The sequence below is a fragment of the Ciconia boyciana genome, chromosome 3, assembly GCF_034638445.1.
Source record: "Ciconia boyciana chromosome 3, ASM3463844v1, whole genome shotgun sequence".
Taxonomy (NCBI): Eukaryota; Metazoa; Chordata; class Aves; order Ciconiiformes; family Ciconiidae; genus Ciconia; species Ciconia boyciana.
Genome location: NC_132936.1, coordinates 102,817,290 through 102,838,968, shown reverse-complemented (window position 1 = coordinate 102,838,968; position 21,679 = coordinate 102,817,290). Strand labels below are relative to the sequence as shown.

General features: G+C 45.4%; 1 protein-coding gene across 2 annotated transcripts in view; it reads left to right on the top strand.

Moving 5' to 3' along the window:
• KCNH1 (potassium voltage-gated channel subfamily H member 1) overlaps positions 1 to 12,542 on the top strand; it is a 194,557-nt gene extending 182,015 nt beyond the window's left edge. For both annotated transcript variants that reach the window (XM_072856861.1, XM_072856860.1), the window contains one exon: positions 5,544 to 12,542. In XM_072856861.1, the coding sequence (XP_072712962.1) occupies positions 5,544 to 6,392 (849 nt within the window). In that variant the 3' untranslated portion in view covers positions 6,393 to 12,542. The remainder of the gene's footprint in view (positions 1 to 5,543) is intronic.
• The last annotated feature ends 9,137 nt before the right edge of the window (positions 12,543 to 21,679 follow it).

Below are 21,679 nucleotides of genomic sequence, written 5' to 3'. Positions count from 1 at the left end.
CCCTGCCTATCCCTGTTCATGCCATGTCTGATTTTATACACTCCTGTCATATTCTTCACGCACCCGCCCCCATCTTTGTGTAAAGGAAGCAGGCACTTAAATTACTGCATCTATATTTGCATCTGGTCAGATGAGATAGCGCTGTTGTTGAGCACGTCAGCCTTTTATCTTGTTGCAAGACAGTCTTCAGTTTTAATGGCCAACTTAGCATAGATTCTCTGAAATGTCTTCGTGAAACAAAGTGAGTACCCCTGTGCCCATTCCACTCTTATTAGTGCTCAGGAAAAATGACTTGGAGCTATGCTAGGCAGTTCTAGAGAAACATCAGCAAGTAGTGAGATGGGAAGAGCAGTGGGTATCAGTGAGCCAACAGAGGGAAAAAGCTGAAAGATTCATTCTAGGATTAGTTGTTTTACTTGGCCTTTTAAAAGGAACCTTGTCTTTAACTACATCAACTACACATTCTAGCTCTGGGCAAGAGTGAGAATTTAAGCACTGAATGCTGCCTATTAGAGTTAAAGATGCTGGAAGGTAGAAAGTAATTCAAACATCTCCAAAGAGTTAAAATTGGAAAGCTTAGAGTTAAATTGAAAATTCTAAAGGTGTGAACTTTGCCTGTTTCATAGCAGTAAAACATTACTGTCTAAATCCTTCACAGTAGTTACTGGCTAGCTGTGATACTTCTGCAGAGATTTTTAAGAGTAAGACTCTAGAATCAGTTTCTAAAAGTGAATTTTTAAGTGTCTGAGGGAGCAAGGAACAGAAATGTCACTGATGTCAGGCAAAGTCAGTCTTGAAGCAAAAATTGCAGGAATCTTTTATCAGGATGTGATGATGGATTCTTTATTGCCGTCAAACTGGATGTTTTTCTAAAAGATGCAATCTAGTTGTAACAAGATTCCCTTCAGGGAATGCTCCTTCAGAGCAATCCTATGGCCTGCCTTATGCTGGAGGTCACATTGCAGTCTGTTCTTCTGGTCTTATCATAAAGAAATTATGGAAGTCATATTCATGGCAAATGTCCATGTTGTTGCGTTATTTAAATGATGCTTGGGTTTCAGTGCTGAGCACAGGAAAATCCAAGTAACAATTGCTGGGGACTCCACATTTGACAACCAAATAGATACTTCAAGTATTCATTTATGTCCACCTAATTTTCTAATACTTTGGGGAGAAATCTTGACCTGAATCTCTAAAGACATTGATTCTACAAATACAGCTTGAAAATTCTTTGAAGATTAAAAAGAGGCAGAGTCTTTCCCCAAAACTTACCAAAGACTTCACCTTCACAACTGGTTAATACTGAGGAAAGGGAAACGTGCTGGGTGTAACCCCATCTGTCTTCCTTGGACACAGCTCACGCGCAGGCAGGAACGTGGGCACAGGCTGCGTGCTGTTGTAGGTCAGTGGGACATACGGGTGCAGGAGTGCACCAGGACGTGTCAGCGCATTGCTCCACTTCTCTGAGTGCATTGTCCAAAAGTAAAATTGGTATTGAGTCATCGTAACTGCATGCCTCAGTTAAATGTTTATGTGATCGCAGTAATCTGCGCCTAACATAGCTATTTTTCAAGTTTTTGACAAATCTAGGCTGATACCCCCACAGTACTCACATTTCTGGCAGCTTGGGAGGCTTTCCTGTGGAGCTACAAGATTCAGCACCTTTTTAATAAAAATGGGATTATGAAACAAGACTTGAGATTGGATGTGTGAAGTATGCACTTTTAGGCCTGGTGTTTAAATTTCTTGTTATTTCCTGTCAGTTCAGGTTCTTTGTCCGTATTTTGGTCTTCACATACTGCTAAGATTCTCCCACTAGATTTTTTTCTGTGTGCTTATGTCTCAAAGCGGAGGATGTTACGGAGAACTACATAGCTTGTAAAGGTAGAGGACCCCTGTGTTTGTGTGGCGTATAACACATGGACTAGGAGATTTTGAGGGTATAAAGCGCTATCCATTCCCAGACAAAAATGAATGCTTGGAGAGAGAGAGAGAGAGAAAGAGCAACTGCTTTAAAAACTGTCTTAGGATCTTTGCCATAATATTTTGGGTTTTAACTTTGATTAAGATCCATATTTGTAGCCCTGTCGAATTCCGCATGAAAATTGCTGTGTAGGTCCAGACTTCTCTTCCTTATAACAAATGAAACCTATTTTCTTTCCCTTTGTACTCTTACTGCTTGTGGGAGCAGGTGTCCATACATCAGCATAACAACCACATTTTCCGAATGCCTTGGATGCTGTTTAACCATTTAAAAATTGCTTTTTCCTCAACAATTATAAGAAACCAGTCCATTTAAAGCAGTTATTTGTATTTTTATTTACGAAGACTTGCATTTAATCTTAAAAAAGACAGCAACAAAAAATATCCAAAATGCGGTTATGTAAAGTCTTTTCAGTTACTGCTGAGCTTTGCATAGTTATAACACTTTTGCTTAATACATAAATATCGAGCTGTCTTGAGAAAATATGGCATTGGGGAGCTTGCAGAAAAGGACAGCTTTGCCTGGGCTTCCCACAGAGAAGTTGCTCTCTGACAGGTATCTATCCAGTGTCTTAGGAGTTAGTCAAAAGAAGCCAACCCAAGAGCTGGAGGCTGTGTCCCCTGGCAAATGCGCGTAGATTTGATTTGCACCGCATGAGTGCAGCTCGTCACATAAATGTATATGTAGAAAAGATGTTGAACAGGATGGGAGACCTGAGGATTGCATTTCTGCACTCACGCAGGTGATTGCTGCTGGGGTGTAGTTGCCTTGTAGCTGGTGTAAGGCCTCATGTGGAAAATGGAAATTAGGGGCCTCGTTGGCGTGGTAGCAGTTACCCATAGCAAAGGCAGTATTTACGTAACTGCTCCCTCCACATCTGTTCCTGTTTCTGTTGCAGTCTGACCTCCTGAAGGCAAAGGGGTAAAGGTATGTTCAGGGCCCTGAGGCTGACCACCACACAGCAAGAAAGCTGATGGCAGCTCCTCCACAGCCGAGCGTGCTTAGCATCAGCAGGGCTCATCCAGGCAGTGCAACGGAAAGCAGCGGGGGCGGTGGGGGGATAAGCACTACCAAAAACTTGTCTCTCGGTGTTCACTTTGTTGCTTTTGCTGGTAAATTTGTTTCTCATGTACTCCAGTGTGGAGACCACGCTGCCAGCTGCATGAGATGCATTGGCTAGTACAAGTACGGGTCGGGCTAGGCTGTTACTAAGTTATTGCTTGAGACTTGCTCCATTGCCCTCTCATCTGTATGGTGCTGTAGTGGGGGCAGCTTCTGTCAAATAACCCATTTATGTTACAAAAGCCAGTCATTAAATAGTGAGAGGTACTTTAGGGCTTACCAGACAAGGTGCTGAGCGGGCTGCGTGGAGTAGGGGTTGGACTAGGCAAGGACTCTACGAAGCAGCCTAGCCTCTGGCTCTTTCAAGCACCCAGGTGCCTTCCCTGGTGACCCCTGTGAGCGTGACCCTTGCACCACCCAGTCATACGGCCCTTCTGAGCATTTAAGGAAAACACCCAGCCCAGATACATAGATCAGACTGAGACTGCTCACGTGCAAAGTGACTTGAGCCCCATTAACTGCGTGACCATCTGGCACAGTGCCGTGCGGGATGTGGATGTCCACACCAGCGCCAAACACGCAGGCTCCAGGAGAGGAGGGGGCCTGGGGACACAGCAGCTTGCAGAGACAAATGGACCTGGCTTATAGTTGCCTTGGCTTGCTGGGGGCTTTGTGCCCCCAGAGCCAGGCTCAGCCCCCTGCTGGAGTGACCCCCTGAGACCCTGCCTGGCATCACCGGGCTCCAGCAGAGTGTGCCGGGCAGCCGCCCTAACGCCGGGCTGACACTCTTCCTTCAATTAAAGCGGGGGACTGCCAGTGTGTGGGAAGCCATTAGCCCGGAGCATTGTATTGATTCTCCCTTCCCAGTGAGTAAGTGCTATTCTTTCACTTCTAAGGGTTACGCGGCTTTGTCCGCTTTCTACTGAGCTCACTGCAGACTGAGTTTCCTGGGGAAAAAAAAGATACTGTCAAGTACCCTGTTTTCTCATTCTTATCTCACATTTAGTTTCCTAATTGCAGCTTGGAAATAAAATATCCTTCCTGCTAATTTTATTCTTTTGTATTTGGGAAATGCTGCCAAGTCTGACAACGTCTTCCTTCCAAAGACGCAGTGTTAAGATGTTTTTTCCCTGCTTCGCAATGACAAAGCTGTCAAGAAGCATTGGAGTCAGGAGAAACATGCATTTTGTGTGTGCCAGTGAAGCAGTGCTTATTAAGTTTAGTTTAATTTATATCTGTCTGCAACAGAGGGATGGGTTTATTTACACATTCCTAATAATGATTTGTGTCTGAAAGTTATTTCTGCATGCAGTGTAAGGACTTTGAGTGGATTTTCCCCAAAGCAGCTTAAGAGATTAGGTATCAGTGTTCAGTAGAAGCTGGGGGCTACATCTTTTATACTCTGTATTGAAAACTTCAGCTTAGGGGACCTCCCGTTTTCAAACCAGACTACTTACTGGTTCTCCGTTAATACCACACGGGAGGTTTTTTGCCTGGAAAATACCAATACCAGAGTAAAACGCATGGAGTTTATGAAGAGAGCGTGTTGCCATGAAGTCCAGGGAAGAAACATTGCCTGGCTGTGCTTCAGGGTTGTGTGGGGGCACTGTGAGGCTTTCATCAGTACCATCAGACCCTTGGGCTGCTCCCACAGAGATCGCTTACCCTACAGGCTCAGGAAGATATAATTAGGAGGGTAGATGGAAAATTAATGTTTCTTTGTGCAAAAATGTCCCCTTTTCCACAGAAATAACGAAATAAATCAAGACGTGAAGCTCTTCAAGCTTCTGTAGTAATCAAGACAACAAATTCTGCAGAATCTGTAGAACAGCTTCCCCATGTCTTGCAGAGCCCGTTCCCCACTGTCCTTGTACCCTTGACTGTGGGACTGACTTGAGCTTTGCCTCATCCCTAAACTGCAAGTTGCTTCTACACGAGGGTGTGGGAGGGAAGGGAGGGCAAGAAGCACTTTGCAAACTGCTGCTGGAGAGTCCAGAGTAGTCTCTGCTGTACCGACCCCATTAGTGGCCAAGCTGCACTAAAACAATATCAGACCTTTTGCGTGGCATGTAGTGAGTGAGCTCTGGGATGAGACTGCTGTAAGACATGGGAATGGCTCTTTGTAATATTAGAAACTTGGTGCTAAACCACAGAGACAGGAAAACAAATATAAGAAGTCACTTTTAACACAAAATAGAGCAAGTAACTTCCTGGGATCATTATATTTACAATGGCACTGCCTTGCTGACCCCTCAGAACTGGAGAAATATTTTTCTTCTTTTTTTTTCTTTCTGGTGTTGTAAGACAGACGGTGTATGCTCTTAAATAATAAGCCACGTTCCACACAAGATAAGACACTTGAAAATGTTGCTATAAATGTGCAGAGGTGGTGCATTCGTCAGTTAAAATAAATTCTTTCAAATAATTCATTCTCTACAACTTTTCCCCCTTACGAATGTGCAGTTAATCACAGAGTGAAATCTCTTTCCCCCTGTAGATTGTGTTCCGGAAAATTAGCGATGTCAAACGTGAAGAAGAGGAGAGAATGAAGAGGAAGAACGAAGCGCCTCTGATTTTACCCCCGGACCACCCGGTCCGCCGGCTGTTCCAGAGGTTCAGGCAGCAGAAGGAAGCGCGGCTCGCAGCAGAGAGGGGCAGAGATCCAGATGACCTGGACGTGGAGAAGGGCAATGTTTTAGGGGAGCATTCCTCTGCCCGCTCGGTGGTCAAAGCCAGCGTTGTGACTGTACGGGAGAGTCCGGCGACCCCTGTGTCGTACCAGTCCGCTTCAACATCTGGGGCATCTGACCAGGCAAAGCTGCAGGCCCCGACATCGGACTACGCAGGATGCAAAGTGTCAGGGGACTACCCCCGACGAAAAGGCTGGGCCAAATTCAAAGACGCCTGTGGGAAAGGTGAAGACTGGAACAAGGTCTCTAAAGCAGAGTCCATGGAGACTTTACCAGAGAGAACTAAAGCTTCAGGAGAAGCTACCCTGAAGAAGACAGACTCTTGTGATAGTGGCATTACAAAAAGTGACTTGCGCTTGGATAACGTTGGGGAGACAAGAAGCCCGCAGGACCGCAGCCCGGTCCTCACCGAGGTCAAGCATTCCTTTTATCCCATCCCAGAACAGACTCTTCAGGCCACCATGCTAGAAGTGAAACACGAGTTGAAAGAGGACATCAAGGCTTTAAACACAAAAATGACCAATATAGAAAAACAGCTCACTGAGATACTTAGGATATTAACCTCAAGAAGAAGCTCCCAGTCGCCACAGGAGTTGTTTGAAATATCAAGGCCCCAGTCTCCAGAATCAGAAAAAGACATGTTTGGAGCTAGCTGAGGTGTTTCTTTTTAAAAACCAACCAACCAACCAACCAACAGCCCCCCTAACATTTTAAATTTAATCTTTCTTGAAAACGAGTGAGGCACCAGTTCACTAAGCATGTTCCCTGTGTCTAAAAAGGTACGGTAACAGGAACTGCAACCTCATGTCAAGATGGCAGCTGACTCTGAAGCCTTTTTGACAGCAAGGGTACAGTTTCTAAAGTTTTTCTTTTCTCCATTGGTGCCCATTCCCCCCCGCTTCCCCCCTCTCCCTCGGGATGTTGGAATAAGAATTCTGACAGCAGCAGCCGTCCCCGTGAGCCCCAGGTGACCTCTGAGGTTTTTGGAGCATGCCTTACGTCGTTAGCTCGGGTTTTGCCTAAGCACTTGCCAGGGTGCTTATGTTTTCAGCGTTTGGTGGGGGTTTTTTTGCTGCTGCTGCTGCCACGGTCTCAGTCACCTGTACAGCATGTTAAATGTCACAGTATATTTTCATATATCTGTAATAATGCAAAGAGCAGTAGGAGACGTGTATGCCATTTCAATGGAACATGTGCTACTCGGTACCGAAGTTATTTTTGGGTTGTCAAGGGAGGGCTAAAAAGATGAAAAAATTGGACGTTTTATTTGCAAACTGAGATATTCCTAAAGCAATTACACTTAACAACATCCTCACCAATAGCCACAATATTTCAGGTCTGTTAATAAATGGGATCTTCCACCTTCTCATTCACTGAGTCAAGGATACTGGTTTTCAAAAACTTAACATGTGTCTCAGATGTCTTTGAATAGTGCTACCTTTGCTTTTAACTCCAGCTGCTGGAGGACAGACGGTTGGGTGTGCAGTGTACCTGAGCACAGCGCACTGCACAACGTACCGTGAACATCAGTAACAGGTCCTTCAGATTTGCCTCCCCGTGAAAATATACTGTGGCATTTATGTCCTTTTTTTGCTATGAATCTGCTCTTTTAATTCTTGTAAAACTATTATGCAGAAGTTTCTGTTTTGATAATGTTCATTGTAGCCAAAGGCTTTCACAGAACTTTTAAAGATTTTAGATTGTGGCATTTTCCTCTACATCCAGATGTGTTGTTCCTGATCTATTCTAGCTAGTAAGCAAATGGATAGTAGAGGTAGAAGTACAGTGCTTACTGTATACAAGTGCTATTGTAGCAAGGAAACAAAAAGATCTGCTTCTTAAAGAAGGAGATGTTTCCAAAACTTATATTTTCATAACTTTTTTTGGAGGAAGATTGAAGCACTTTACCAAAACTACTGTTCATTATTCATTAGGTAGGGTAGCATAGCTGGTATCATGGCTTGGGTTATCACCTTGGGATATAGGTGTATATTCACAGTATATTGTCTCCACTGATCCAGTACGTTCACTATTTAACAGTAGGTTAGAGCTCAGAAGCACGGTGCAACACTTTTTGGGGTTTTCATTTTTAATGGCAATACGTCTTAGCACAGCATGGGAGTAGTTCGGTCTCATTCTTTTTCCACGGTACTAAGTCATTTACAAAAAACATTTTGGGGAAGATTTTTGCTCATGTTAAGTAGGGCAGAGGCAAGGAAAACGACCCATTTGAAAGGGTTTCTGCTGGCCTGATGCTTGCACAGCGCAATGCAGAACTGTGTCAGACATCCCTGGGGAAGTGTGAGGTCCACTGAGGAACCGGCACAGTGGTGAGGCCGTGCTGTGCAAAGCTACTAGCTCAGGTCTTGGAGTCAGTGTGTTTTTGGTATCTCTTCCTGCGGTAACTGCCCTGCTCTCAAAGATGCTGACTGTTCCGAGCACACCACCACCATTTCCAGGTCCAGAGGCAGCTGGTTTGGGATCGGCTTCCAAGGGTCTTACACCGTGGTTCGATGTGGAAGTGCCCACAGATTGTAAACTCTTACCCAGGGATTAAAATACTCCTGAGAAACAGCTGTCGGGATCAAATCTGTAGGTTACTTTTTCCCTCCCTCAAGAAAAGGCATTAGGGAGGTGACTTGCTCTGAAACCAAGGCGCCATTTCCTTAATTTATTTCTGGTTCCATGTTTAGGTTTTTCCAGTGGTAACTGGTGTCTTTTACAGTTACGCGCTGCAGACACGCAGTACTGAGGAAGGCTCTCTTTGACCAAAGTCACCCTGTGTGTTTGGTGCATTATTCACTGTACGTGGCAACAGTTACCTGTAACAGCTATGGCATGAGTGCCATAAGAAATCCATACAGCAATGGTTTCAGTTAGAAGCTGTTGAATGGTTTTTTTCTTTCTAGTCTCCTCAGTCAGTAAATTCATTGGATAATGAAAGTATGCCTAAGTAAACCACAGGTGTACTGATATACAAGGATTTACAACTGATGCCCAAAAGTTCCAGCAAGGTTTTAGAGACTGACTTGGAGCCAGTTTCCTAATCCAGGCAAACTCCTCATCAGTGTTATGTTCCTGAAACTAGGTTTTCTTCAGAAAATTTCTGAAAGGCTGAAAGTCTTGCTGAACTTAGCAAGCACTTTGTCAAAGTGTCACCCACCTACCTGCAGTTGAACAAACGTGGAAATTAGCTTATCCCAGGTGGATGAGGGAGGAAATGTTTATAAACTCGAAAGTACGTGCCTAGTATCTCCAGCATTGCAGCGCAGACATAGAATTAACTGTGCAGTTGCGGGTTACCTGGCCCTTTGTTGCCGATACTGAGTTGCTGCTTCTCAGTGGTATTTTTATGTGCCCTCAGGGATATGCTAAAGGTTATTCTGGTGTTGCCCGTTGCCCAGGTCTGGAGTCCCGGCAGGGGCAGCCCTAGAAGCCCCGTAATTAGCCACACTTGTGACTAAAGGAGCCCAAGTCCCCCTTTGCTGGGGGTACGTCTAGTGGGGCCTGCAGTTCAGTATGATGCTGTACTCCTGCACACCCTGTTGGACAACGGGTGGGTGCAGCACCGAGTCCATTTTTAAGGCTTTTATGAGGCTCTCGTAAAGGCCTATAAAGCCATTTATAATCCATTTGTAAAGCCTTCAAAGATTGTAATATACTTTGGAATTATGCTTAAAATGTAATGTCTTTGAAGATTATGGCCAAATTTGATTTTGTTACGGTCATGAAACTCCAGAGAAACTCTGCTCCTCACAACAACACCTTTAGGGTGTCTGCTCCAGGTCAGCACCCGCAGCGGTCAACAGCATGCAGATTTGCACAGCTGTAACTGAGATCAGACCCACTTTATTATGATTTTATGAACTGGCAGGCACTAAAACTAGTTGTAGGAGACTGCATCATCCCTCAGTAACCTGTATATGTTGTGAGAGAATTTGAAAAAAATATACTATGTAGGATGAGCTTTGGTCTTTGGATTCCCTGGGCCACCGAGTGGTTAAAATGAGCAAACGGCAAACCTTGCCCGCTGTGGGACGTCACTCCTTTGAACCTCAGCCTAATTTGGACCTGGGCTGTGGTGCCCAGGCTCCGCAGATGCAGCGCTTCTCCTTTAGAGAGTGATTGAAAGCACGGCGTTACAAATCTTTCTCCATTGAGCCTTACACTTAGATGCCTACGGCTGGACGCCATCTGTACCCACCGTGATTGTTACTTGTTCTTTCATTTTAGTTGTCAGCTTTTCCTTTTTCTTTTCTTTCACTCTACATGTTGGGCAAGCCTTTTCACTTGAATTATTTTTCAGCTTAGCAATGAATGATCTCTGAACATGAGACTCTGCCCCTTAACAAGCAAGTGCTTGTACATACTATAAGAAAAAAAGAAAAAACAAAAAGGCCTCAGTTTTAACTACGTTCTGGCATAGTGCTTCTGCCATTTAACAACCTGCTAAATAATCTGCATTAATCTAAAAGAGATGGTTTGTTCCATTTTACTATACGATGGAATTAGATTTCAGTCAAAAGCAGGTAGTTCAGAGAAAGAGCCTGGGTTATGGTTTGGTAAAACGGGAACTTCTAGAAGTTCCTGCTTAAACTGTTAGAAGGAATACCGATATGCAGCACAGGATTAAAAAAGCAAAACCCAACCCTCACCCCTGCCGTGTTCAGATACATTTACTTCTGTCTGGTATTACCTGTATACTTTTAAAAACACCATTCTTGCTTTAAATCTCTTTCACAGTGCTGCCCTGAATCCCAGCGAACACCCTGTTTAACAGCTTCGAAGGTGATGTTCTGCTTCTACAGTACTTCACTTTAATGAACCGAACAAGATATTTACTGTGAATATCTGGTGATATATTTTCAATCACTCTTAACCAGTCTGTGAAAGAATTTAATACATGATTTGTCTTTGCTATATAAACAACGTGTATGATTACACTTGTGCAGATGCGTGTACATACACACATATATATAATATCTATGTATAGATAAGTCTATGGATTGCATTTTTGTTAAGTAAAAGCACATCCCTCATTTAACGATTCCAGTTCAAGAAGGGAGCTTAAATCTTCCCAGTAGACATCCACTAACTGTCCTAGTTAGTATCTTGTTTGTTAACTGTTGAACTTTGAAGGCCATGACCTTTGGTTTCTCTAGTTGGCCTCGACTTTATGCTGTTAGCCTGGCGAATATTGTGACTGAGAGAAGATCTGGCAAGCGTTGTGATGGTCAGGAGACAGAAATACATGTGAAATTGGAAACATGTTGTATCACACTTGGTGGGAATAAGGCTCATAAGCCACTATCTGTTGCTCACAGTATCTCTGAAGCCAAGCTGCCCTGGTCGTGCTTCTTGTGGCTTCTCCTGCAAGAAGGATGGTGGAATAAATGGATTTCTTTTTCTTGGTACCAGGGGCTGTCTCAAAGGTGCTGAGCCTATCCTTCTTCTCATGGGCAGGGTAGCACATCGTCGCTGCACCTCTGCTTTCTTGTCCTGGTGTTAGGTGGTGAAAAGCATCTTCTACTGAATTCCTCATTTCCACGTAGTCTCCTGTGGGTGTACTGGCAATAAGAAAGTCTCTGTTTCAGCTGCACGTCAGATTCATTAAGACAAACCTTTTAGAGAGAGTCCCGTGCAGGGGAAGCTCCAGCAATTTGAGGTGAGGCACAGTAGGTTACTGTATCCTCCAATCTGACATAGTTTTGACCACATTGTTGTGGCAAGCATTGATTCAATTAAATAAAAATAAAGCTTTTTGCAATAAGATATATCCAACATTTAGCCTTAAGACCCTTTCATAAGTGATATAATTCAAACTGTGACTTCATTCTCCTTCCTTCTTAATGTTCTGTAGTATTTACAGTGTTGCCTAAAGATGAAGCACTTTGATTAGCTTTCTAAATCTAATGGAAATCACTTGCTGGTAATCACATTTCTTTCTGCACTTATTGCCTTCTTATTAGGACAATGAATTACTCCAATAGCCCTCTCCCCTCACAAAACAAAGAGGCGTAACTATTGTCTAAACACTTTTGTATATCAGGGAGCCAACCCGTCATATCGCGGAAGTGTTTGTTTCCAAGATTTTTTTTTCAGTTTGACAAAGCTAACGTGAATTTACCTGCGACTGTAATTTGTTTCAAGCTGATTGTTGAGTGTTGTGTAAACATATTTGATGTGTAATCCCAGAACATCTCTGTAACTGGATCTAAATGCCTAACATTAACAAAACAGCTCGGGGTTTTCAGTAACTGTTCTGAAAGGCTCATGGGTTTTTTTTCTTCTTCCCACTGAATCTGTGACCACTAACGTAGAAAAAGAATCATTTTAGCTGTAGATGAAAGAAGTTCAATAATCTTGTATCAGGATGAACTGCTACATAAAGAAATACCAAGTTTTCTAATGAATGTGTTATATTATTGTACCTACATACAATCAATATTTGTACATCTGTTGGAGACCTGTCTGCGTTTCAGTATTTAGCCACCACTGCATGGACACTTTATTGATATGCAGTTAATGCAGTTGCTTTGGCGCTTTTCAATGTACTTCACTTGTTTTTATCCTTTCAGAAATCCACCAAAAACTCTTGGTTCTTTTTCTTTGCATTTGTCACTTTGCTCAATGAAGCATGACTAGAAAAAGAGAACGAGTAGATACTATTTTTGTGGTCAGCAAAGCAGCTGCCAGTAGATAGACGGTGTGTGTATGTATGTATGTATGTATACGCACTGTCTGGGAATGTTTCAGTTACAAATGCAGCCACCTACATTAACGATATCCCTATTCAACATTTTTAAACAAGCACAAATAATATTTGTAAAAAAAAAAGTTTAATTTTATTTATTATAGTAATTAATAAACTATTTTATACATTACAGTTGCTTTGGTGTGCTTTTCTGTGTGTTGAATATGAGCTTGTAAGATCAACAGGGAGATTTTCAGGTACTCTCTAGAACTTCTGGCTAGCCATTTTGTTGCTGTTGTTTTGTATCATCTCGAGTGTTACCAGTAGAGAAGATTTATATTACTGTTTTGGTCATAAACAGTTCAGGTTGTTTCCTCAGCTTTCTGTCTGCTGTGTACAGTCGGGATTTACACTGCCAGGGTCACTGCGAACTGAACTCAGGTGTTCTGTAAAGTGAATATCCTGGCACCCCACGCAGTGTCCCACATGTGGACTCCAGTCTGGGCCAGGTGTCTGCTGAGCAGGAACGAGATGACCAGAGGACTGGCTGTGACCTGTCGGAAATGACTGATTGACTGATAGCCCGAGGGTGGCTGTAGTCGGTCTGTGTTTTAGACTGTGTTCACTGTTGCAGTATCTGAGAACTATTACAAAATTTCTGGAAACCAGAGTACTAGAGATCAATGAGGCTTCTACTGGCCCGTCATCTGCTGCAGAAGAAGGTGACCTTACCATGGACCTACATGAAGACAAAAACAAGAGGAAGGAAGCCCCTAGTACTGTGTCACCTGCCAGTGATGCTCCTGCAACAGGCAGCAATGAATACGACTTTGTTGGCTACCTCAGCAAAGAAATCCATAACCAGGTTTCCCATGATGGGAAAGGGAGATCCCTTCAGGTCAGGACGGGCGTACGGGACAGGATCACGCACAGCGGCCGTTCCTGCGGGCCAGCAGCCGTTCCTGCGGGCTAGCAGCCGCTCCGGACGTGTATACAAAGTTTTAGTCTTCAGGACGTCGGCCTAGACCCCGTGAGCTTCGCACGCATTTTTGTGGTTCATTCTCCATCCTCTCGTTTGAGGGTCTGGTGAACATGGCTGTCACCTGTATTAAGACACTTCATGGGATTGTGAATCTCGTCTTCAAAAGAACAGCAATAAAGCATAAGCTTCCAGACTGCGGAGCTGAGGCTAAAGTGTACTGAGAGCAGCCAAGGAGCACAGGGAGGAGCTATTTTTAACATCATTTCTGCATCCACTGTAGTATGTGGCGTGACAGGCTCTCCAGTCGCTAGTATTGTTTCATTGGCCAGTATGAAAATCCAGCTTTCTTTTGCCTAATGTTATATGCAGTGTTCCCTATACCTATTAGAAAAGGGAGAATTACCATAGTGAAGGCAATGTACTTTATTTTTTTGACGTCTCTAGAGGCGGTTGTTCTCATTTTCTGAACTTTCATTATTTTCTTTGGTCAGGCTTTTCCTGCATCCTTAGCAGCCTCCCTGGTTGTGCTGCAAGCTTAAATTAGTGCAGAGAGGGATAGCATTGCCCACACAATGTTTCCCATCCCAGCTTCCATCCCCTCGTCAGCCCCACAGCATTTCAAACCACAGGTTATAAACTACAGCACTTTTTGCCCAGATTTGTGTGACAAATTGCAAAACTTCCATGTGCCACATGCTGGCTCGTCAGGCCTGGGCTCAGCTGAGCAGCGGCAGCGAGCGGCCCCCTTCACCTGCGCCAGCCCCTGCTCCTCATTCACTGCACCTGGGGGCATGTTGAGAGCAGGGACTAAAGGTTTCTAAACCATGGGGGTGCACTGTGGCGTCTGACCTCTCCCAGCAATAACTGCAGGTATTGCTGCTTCTGTTTTATTACGAGTTAGTGTGCAGCGCCTACAAGAATACTGAAGGTGCGTAGCCAGAGGAGAGCTCTGGGTTGGAGCGTGTGTAATGATGAAGGAGCCCCTTGCTGGTAGTACCGGCTGGCAGAGGGCCCGCACCCCACGTAGCCTTCCTTGCTTCTACACTGCCGCATGTGTGGCGGCTGCTGGGGACCCCCGGGGATGTGGGGGTCCCGGGGAAGTGGGGGCTTTACCTGCCCGGGTCTGTGGCCCCAGGGCGCTCGGCTGCAGGGGCAGCAGCAATGACTCCCGGGGCAGTCTGCGACGTGTTGGCTTGTGGGGAGCTGGGTGTTGCTTACGTGGTTTTGAATTTTGCATTTGGTAATGGGGGTTCTTTAATTGCCCTGTGGTGCATTTTAGTAGCTCTGTTGAGGTCAGAAGCGCTCAGGCTCCAATGCTTTTTTGCATTGAAGTAAATATGACCAGCATAAACCAGCTCTTCTGTGCTGTGAGAACCTGTGGGACTGAATTGCAGCGAATCTACTCCCTCTCACACGTGTGCAATAGCAATGTCGTTTATTTGCTCCTGCCATCACTAAAGGAACATCAAAACTGCTTCTGTTCAGTGCGTGCCGGCAATGCATCTGCCTGGCGGGGGCAGACGCTCAGGACAGCCCGCCAAAACCTGGGGGGAGCAATGAGCCTAGTGGCCATCGGCCCCCTCGCTTAGCGAGAGACGGCCACTACGCTCCAACCTGCCCAGCCACGGTGGGCACTGAGGCTTGAGGAGATCTTGGCTGATGAGCTGCTTTCTGTGCTTCCCTTGTGCTCCACTGAGGTAGGGTGGTTAGTAAGGCTGCAGATCCAACTGGGAAACGCTGAGAAGGATGCGGTGTTGCTATGGTACTTATTACTGCCAGTGGTGTGAGGGGTTTCATTGCAACAGGCATATAGCGTATGAAGAATATCAGCAAATACCAATATTTTGCACCTAGAGGGTTGCATTTTTGCTCCTTTCATTCTAATTCACCACAACCTTTTACGGTTGGACTCAATGATCTTGAAGGTCTTTTCCAACCTGTGCAATTCTGTGATTCTGTGAACCTCAGTGGCGGTACGTGGAAGCTGGGGGGAATGACCTGTCCTGTTCCTGAAAGGCAGGAAAGGGGTAAAAACCTGTGAGAGATCCAAAGGCAGCATTAGAGTAACTGAACTCCTAACATGTCTGTCAGAGGCAGATATGAAGGTGCTCGTGCACAGCCGTATCTGCAAAATACACATGCTCAAGCCTTGTCTTTTTTTTTTTTCCCTTTTCTCTTTCTCTTCTGTTCCTATTCCCCCTTCCTAATCAAGTTCAAGCCCTCATGTAGCACAGCCAAGTGCAAATTTAAGCTGCCCCATGGCACAGGTGTAGGTTTAAAACAAGCTTAACTTTGGCAGGTTCATCTGTCATGAGCAACTCAACCTTTTGTGCTAAAAATCCCACCTGGTACTGATGGAGGCAGGAGCGCGTGAGCAACCTCCAAGAGTTTGCTTTTGAGACGACACACTTTTGTTGTTCTCCACAGTTTTTCTTTTATTTTTGTTGAGGTTTTTTTTTAAGCTTTGTTCACTTGTAGTATTTTCCTTGACCGTGTTTCTGTTCAGGTGGGTGAGGAATGAGGCGAAGGTACAGCTTTGCTGTTAATGCCTGCCTGGGGGGACACGTAGCCCCTGCAAATGTCACTGCAGTTTGTGCGTGCAAATCCGAGGGGGACAAGCTTTGGTATGGGTATTTGCCTCCACACCCCCGTTCTCCTAGCTGAAATACACAACTCGTGGAGAAACAAAACTGTGCTGCAGTATCCATTACACGTGTGGATTTTCTAGAAAAGGAGGACTACGGCCTCTTCTTCAGCAGGGGTTACCGGCGGGGGGAACGCTAAGCAGCAGCAGCACACCGAGTGCAGTATTAAACCTGGGAGCTACTGCGTGCTCAGCAATAGGACCAAGAGAGCTCAACAAGAAATGGTTCCCTGCAAGCAGTGGCTCACAGGGAAGGAAAATACAGATTGCTTTCAAACTTCTCCGGCAATCTTTTTTTGTGAGTTTTACGGTTAAGCAGAAGGTATTTTAGAAGAACTGACGATAACAGGAAAATTTATTGAAAGTTCTTAGCTGTGGCGTGAGGATAGGAAAGAGGGCTAAGATAATCCGTATGTAGCCCCAAGTCAAAATAAAGTATTTGTTTTGGTTTTCCTTTCGGATGATAATACTGCACATGCAGCCATTTTCAACCTGGCTATTGGAACTGTGGAGACAGAAATATAAACAGTCTGGCTGAAAGCTAAATTGAAAAGAAAGCACCCTTTAGGAAAGTGTGCATAAACTGTGCATGAACTACTGCATGAAATTACAGTTCCGGCAACAAGAACTGTAAATGGCTCTGTAAAATGGGGGTGCGCACGTCTCATCTGTGAGCAGCAAATAAAGCAGCTGTAGGCAGGCGTGCTGAGAAGCTGCAGGCTGGTTGCTCTGACCTCAGGGATAGACCAGGTGTCGGTAGAAGAGTCTAAGGTTGTGGCAGTAAATGGAAGCAGCGTATCGTGGAGCCAAAGTACAGCCTTGGATATCTGTCCCGGTGGGTTGAATCTGCTGCATTTCCTTTGTCCAGGAAAATCGGTTATGGAGGAAACCTAGCTGTGTCTCAGGGAAGTATCTGAGGAAAGCCTCGGAAAACAAAGGCTGAGAGGGTGAGAGTGCAGTCTGCAAAGCCACCAAGGGGGCAGACGGCAGGGAGCAGGAGTGGCTGAATGACAGTACAATACTGGCACAAGAGCTGGTGGGACTGACTGCCCAGGAAGCTCCTTGGGCTGGGGCTTATAAAGGGCTCTAGCCCCCGAGTTACCGTCTGCCAGGCAGCTGCTGTCGTTTCATTAGCGGAGCGTGGCTGTCTTCTGGAAGGAGCTGTGAGAGACTTCACCCTGCCTAAGCTGTGTCTGCCAGTGTTATAGGGTACCCTTGTGTTACTGCCAGCAGCCGTAAAGTTTTAAAGATTTGGCTTGGAAACCTTATTATTATGAAAATGTCATTTTTCTTAAAACGGAAGTTTCCTCAACCAGCATTAAGTAATAAGCAGTTCATAGCCTCCAAGCACTCCAAAAGCAGTACGCTACTGTATTTTCAATGACTGTCATGCTTTTTAAACCCTTATACCATGTCAGGGCTCATACTAAACTTGCAGTTGTTGTTGGTGTCAGTGGTTATTGGCATAACCATAAGGCAAGCAGGACATCTTCACAGACCGAAGATCCTTTGTAGGTCTCGTATTTTTACCAAGCAATGTTTGTCAGGATTCGATCAGATTGAGGAACTCTGAGAACAGGTAACCTGAGCAAAGCTTGCTAAAGTCTGGGCTGATGGTACCAGCAGTGGAGTGCGAAGTGTGGGTCAAGAGATGCCGCAGCTGACAAGCTTTGAGTTTAGGAGCCAGAGCTCACTTGCTCACACATCCCTGGTGACCTGGGATATCGCTGGCTGGAGTGCCGGGGGCTCAAAACCTGCCTGGGGCTTGAAGGGGTTAAAAACACTTGGTTTCCCCAAACCCTTACATTTGTTGCCAGGCTGGGAGGAGGTGCAGTCAGAAGGTCCTGTGCTGAAGGGTCCTGGGTCTCCGAGTCCTGTAGAGGGTTTTCTCCATGGTTCGTTCTCCTCTGTGTTTTGGCATTTCGTAGCACGTTCCCAACGGGTCTGTGGCGATGGGCTGGTGAAGTGAAGCCCCGGGCGGGCTGGGTGTTGGTGCTGCTGGGTGGCGTTTTAGCATGGAGCCCAGGGTAAGGCCACACGTGGGGAGGGCACTAAAGGGGAGTTATTTACCTCCGCAAGCCACAGCTCTGCACACACCAGAGGCCCCGGCAGGCAGCAGTGGGGCTAGGCAAGTGTTGGGCTCGCTGGTTAGGCAGCCTGGTCCCGGGCAGGTGTTTGCCGAGACAGGACCCAGGCCATGCCCTCACTGTGTTTGCAGCACTGTCATGAGAACCGAACCTGACCAAGGGGTGGCCTTGAGGCAGGATGCCAAGAGGTGGGGGAAGGCAGCTGAGAGATTCCTGAAGTAGCCTGGAGCAGAGATGTGACCAAATGAATGTTATTAGCTGCAATTTCAGCATAAACTACCACCTCAGCACAAAACTACCACCACAAGAGTAAAGAAACCCATAACTATAAATTACCAGTAACATCATTTAAAGAACTGGCTTATAAATGCTTATTTTTATCTCTGCAGTTTGGCTTCCTATAAAGTAACCCTCCCACATACCTGGGCCCTTAAAACAACCTTAACCCTTCCAGCAGCAGTCTGAAAAAAATCAGCTGGATCTTCTTTTTTCCCCTAAGACTTGCCTTTTAAATTCACTTACCAACAGTGTAGATGTTTCCGGTCTTCTAGGATCATTTCCAGTTGTTCTATTTTTGCCACCTAATTTTGGAAACTCAAGTGCACTAGTGCAGGGATGGAAGTTCTGTGGTCCATAAAAATTAATTAATTTTGTCAAGAAAGATCAGCTCTAGAGGGAGTGCTAATACAATTTAAACTTCACAGGTCATAACCAAAGTTATGTTTCTGTATTATTTCTTCAGTAAACTTTAATTTTTCAGTGGTTGGCTGATGCACCTGTCAGCAATGATTCACTTCAGCTACCCAACCATATGTAACGTTTTTCTTAAATCCCTGTAGCTGGTGATGCACTGTTATTACCTGTAGTCTGACTGCTGCTGGGGAAGGCGTACGCCACAGGTAGCCCATAAAGGTACGCTGGTACGCAGGTACCTTTAGGTAAATAACCTCAGGTAAATAACCTAGGGTTATTTACACTTAGACCAAACTGGCCCTGGATATGGTGAAAGGTGGTGCAGCCTAGCTTGTGGTCAAAATTTGCCTGTTAAATCCTGACGATAGCTTAACCTGCTCTCACCCAGACCTTTGTGACTCCCAGCATAAGGAATGAGGGGTTTTTCGAGTATCTGTTAGTATGTTCGATTCCCTTGACTAATGCTGCCACGTAGTTTTCATCCTGTCATTATCTGTGTTGGGCACTGAGCATACGTGCCTGTTTCCTCTTGGAGCAGTAGTCTCCAAGGCCAGCGATGCCAACGTGCGGCTGGAGGACTTAGGTTGATAAAGCTTGTGGGAGCTGCCCCAAATGGAGACGCGCCGAGGTTGTCTGAAAGTTGGGCATTGACACTCTTCAGCTCAGCCTAAAGTAGATGGGTCAGATCTGTTGTTAGACATTTTCTTTTCCTTTTGCTCTCCTGGGCATTGGTGGCATCCCTGAAAGCCTCTCAAGCTTAGAGCTGACAGTGCTTGCCCCCAGGCTTGGGACGCCTGAGCCGAGTTGGTGCATCTGCAGTAAGTTCAGGAGCTTCGCAGCTGGGACTCGGCTTGTTCTCAGGTGCTCTGGCAGGAACCTGTGCCTGACATGACTGCATTTGCTGAAAGTGGAAATCTCAGAAAAAATAGTTGTCTTCATTCTTCCTTTTACATACAACTAGGGAAGGACCCGCTCCACAAGCAGCTATGGGTGAAACTGCTGAATTCGGTGCACGTGCACACAACACCCCTGTGCATGCCGTGTCTGCAGGGGGTCGGCAGAGACACCCACTACTCTAGGGTGGCTCTCAGAGGTCCCTTAATACAAGAAACGATCTATTGTAATGCAGATTTCCCCTTATTCCTCAAAGGTGTTGCAGCCTCTGAGTTCTTCACAGGTTTTGCTGCGAGCAGTATTTCAGCTGTCCCTGCAGGATTAAAATATACGCCTTGACTAACAAGTGGCTGTGTGCTGAGAGAGTTATTTTGCAAAGCAATAACGGGCAGCGCTACGCGGGGTGGGGAGGATGACTATAAAGGGCGGCAGGAGAAGCTGTGACAGACCGTGCATAGCAATCTCCTCGCTCTTCACAGCTCCTTGAGGAAAATCATGCCAGCATGCCTGAGGAAGGCAAGCCTCTCCTTAGCAAGTGTGAGCTGCAACCGGCTCAAGGGTTAGCAGCGGTGGAGGAAATTAAGCGGGTGCACAAGAGAACAGAGAGGCACTGTGTTATTGCTATGCCTAATAACAAAATTGCTGCAGGTTTTCGTAGTTAAGCTGTTTTTCTTCTGACCTGTGGTAAGCTGGTTATTCCAACTAAGCTGCTTCTAGCTCTCCGATGTGAAAGAGATACATGAGCAAAGCCTCGCTCGCCCTCTCTTCAATGCAGAATTAAAGAGCGAGCCACTTAGCGTAACTATACCGTCCGCAGCAATAATGATGGCTGGGAGGGCTCTGTTAGCCAAGGAGGGGGTTAGGGGAAGCATGCGTGTGTGTGCGAGAGCCACTTGATTACTACAGCTCTGTGGTAGCCATTAAAGCCATATATTGCGATACGCTCTGCTTGCTAGTTGTGTAGGCAGTTTCTCAGAATCATTTGTAAACTGTTTTTGTCAGCAGACATCACGTGTCTGTCCAGCACAGTTTCAGAGCCACTGGTTTTGGGTTTTTTTGGTCACTGCACACTTGTGACTTCTAGGGTCTATCAGCAGTAGTGTCCCCAACGCCCCACGCACCACACCAGAAGTGCCTCCCCTTCGGTTCAAAATGGCCAATGTCTTACTGTGGCAATTTCTGTCTTTGTCAGCTGTTTCCTAGGTCCCTTAACCAGCTTTTCCCCAGTGTTTGGAAGTCTCCTTCTCCTCCTCCCCTCACCTATATTTTTTTTTTTCGGTAAGTGGCGTGTCTACTTCAGTCTCTTCCAGGCGTCTGTAAGCTCCCACCCCTCTTGGGCTGTCACTGAGGACTTGAGTGGAGGATGGCACTTCTGGCTACCACGTAATTTAAATTACATTAGGTGCCACATGATAATGAAGAGTCAATTCTCTGGTCATGCTAAGGAATATGCCTCCAATCCAAGCTGAAGGTATAACTGACTACATACATTTAAAGTGCTTCAGGCACAGCCTGAGCTGTTAACAGAGCTGTCTGTCTGACCAAGCGTGCCCCATGCCTTGCTTACTGGTGGACGGAGCAGAAACTTTGTGAGTGGGCTTGTTCTTAAAGTACATATTTCAAAGTAGCAGGACAAAGAACCTCTGGAAAGACAAAGAGTGAAGGAAATCTATTTATTTCTCATACGATAAATATTTAAACTATAAGAAATAGTATCTATTGCTTAAATTGTGCAAGCACACTTCATACTTCTGACTCTGGACCAGGAAGCACCATTTTACTCGCATACTACTCTTGGTGACCATTCTCAGAAGCTTCACATGCTGAAGTCTCGCCTTAACTGATCTACAAAAGGTGTATTTGCTTCTTAAACTCACACCATTAGGGAACGCATGCTCCATGTGGTGCACAAAAGGGATAAAAGTGACCAGTCTGCACTGCACCCCTCC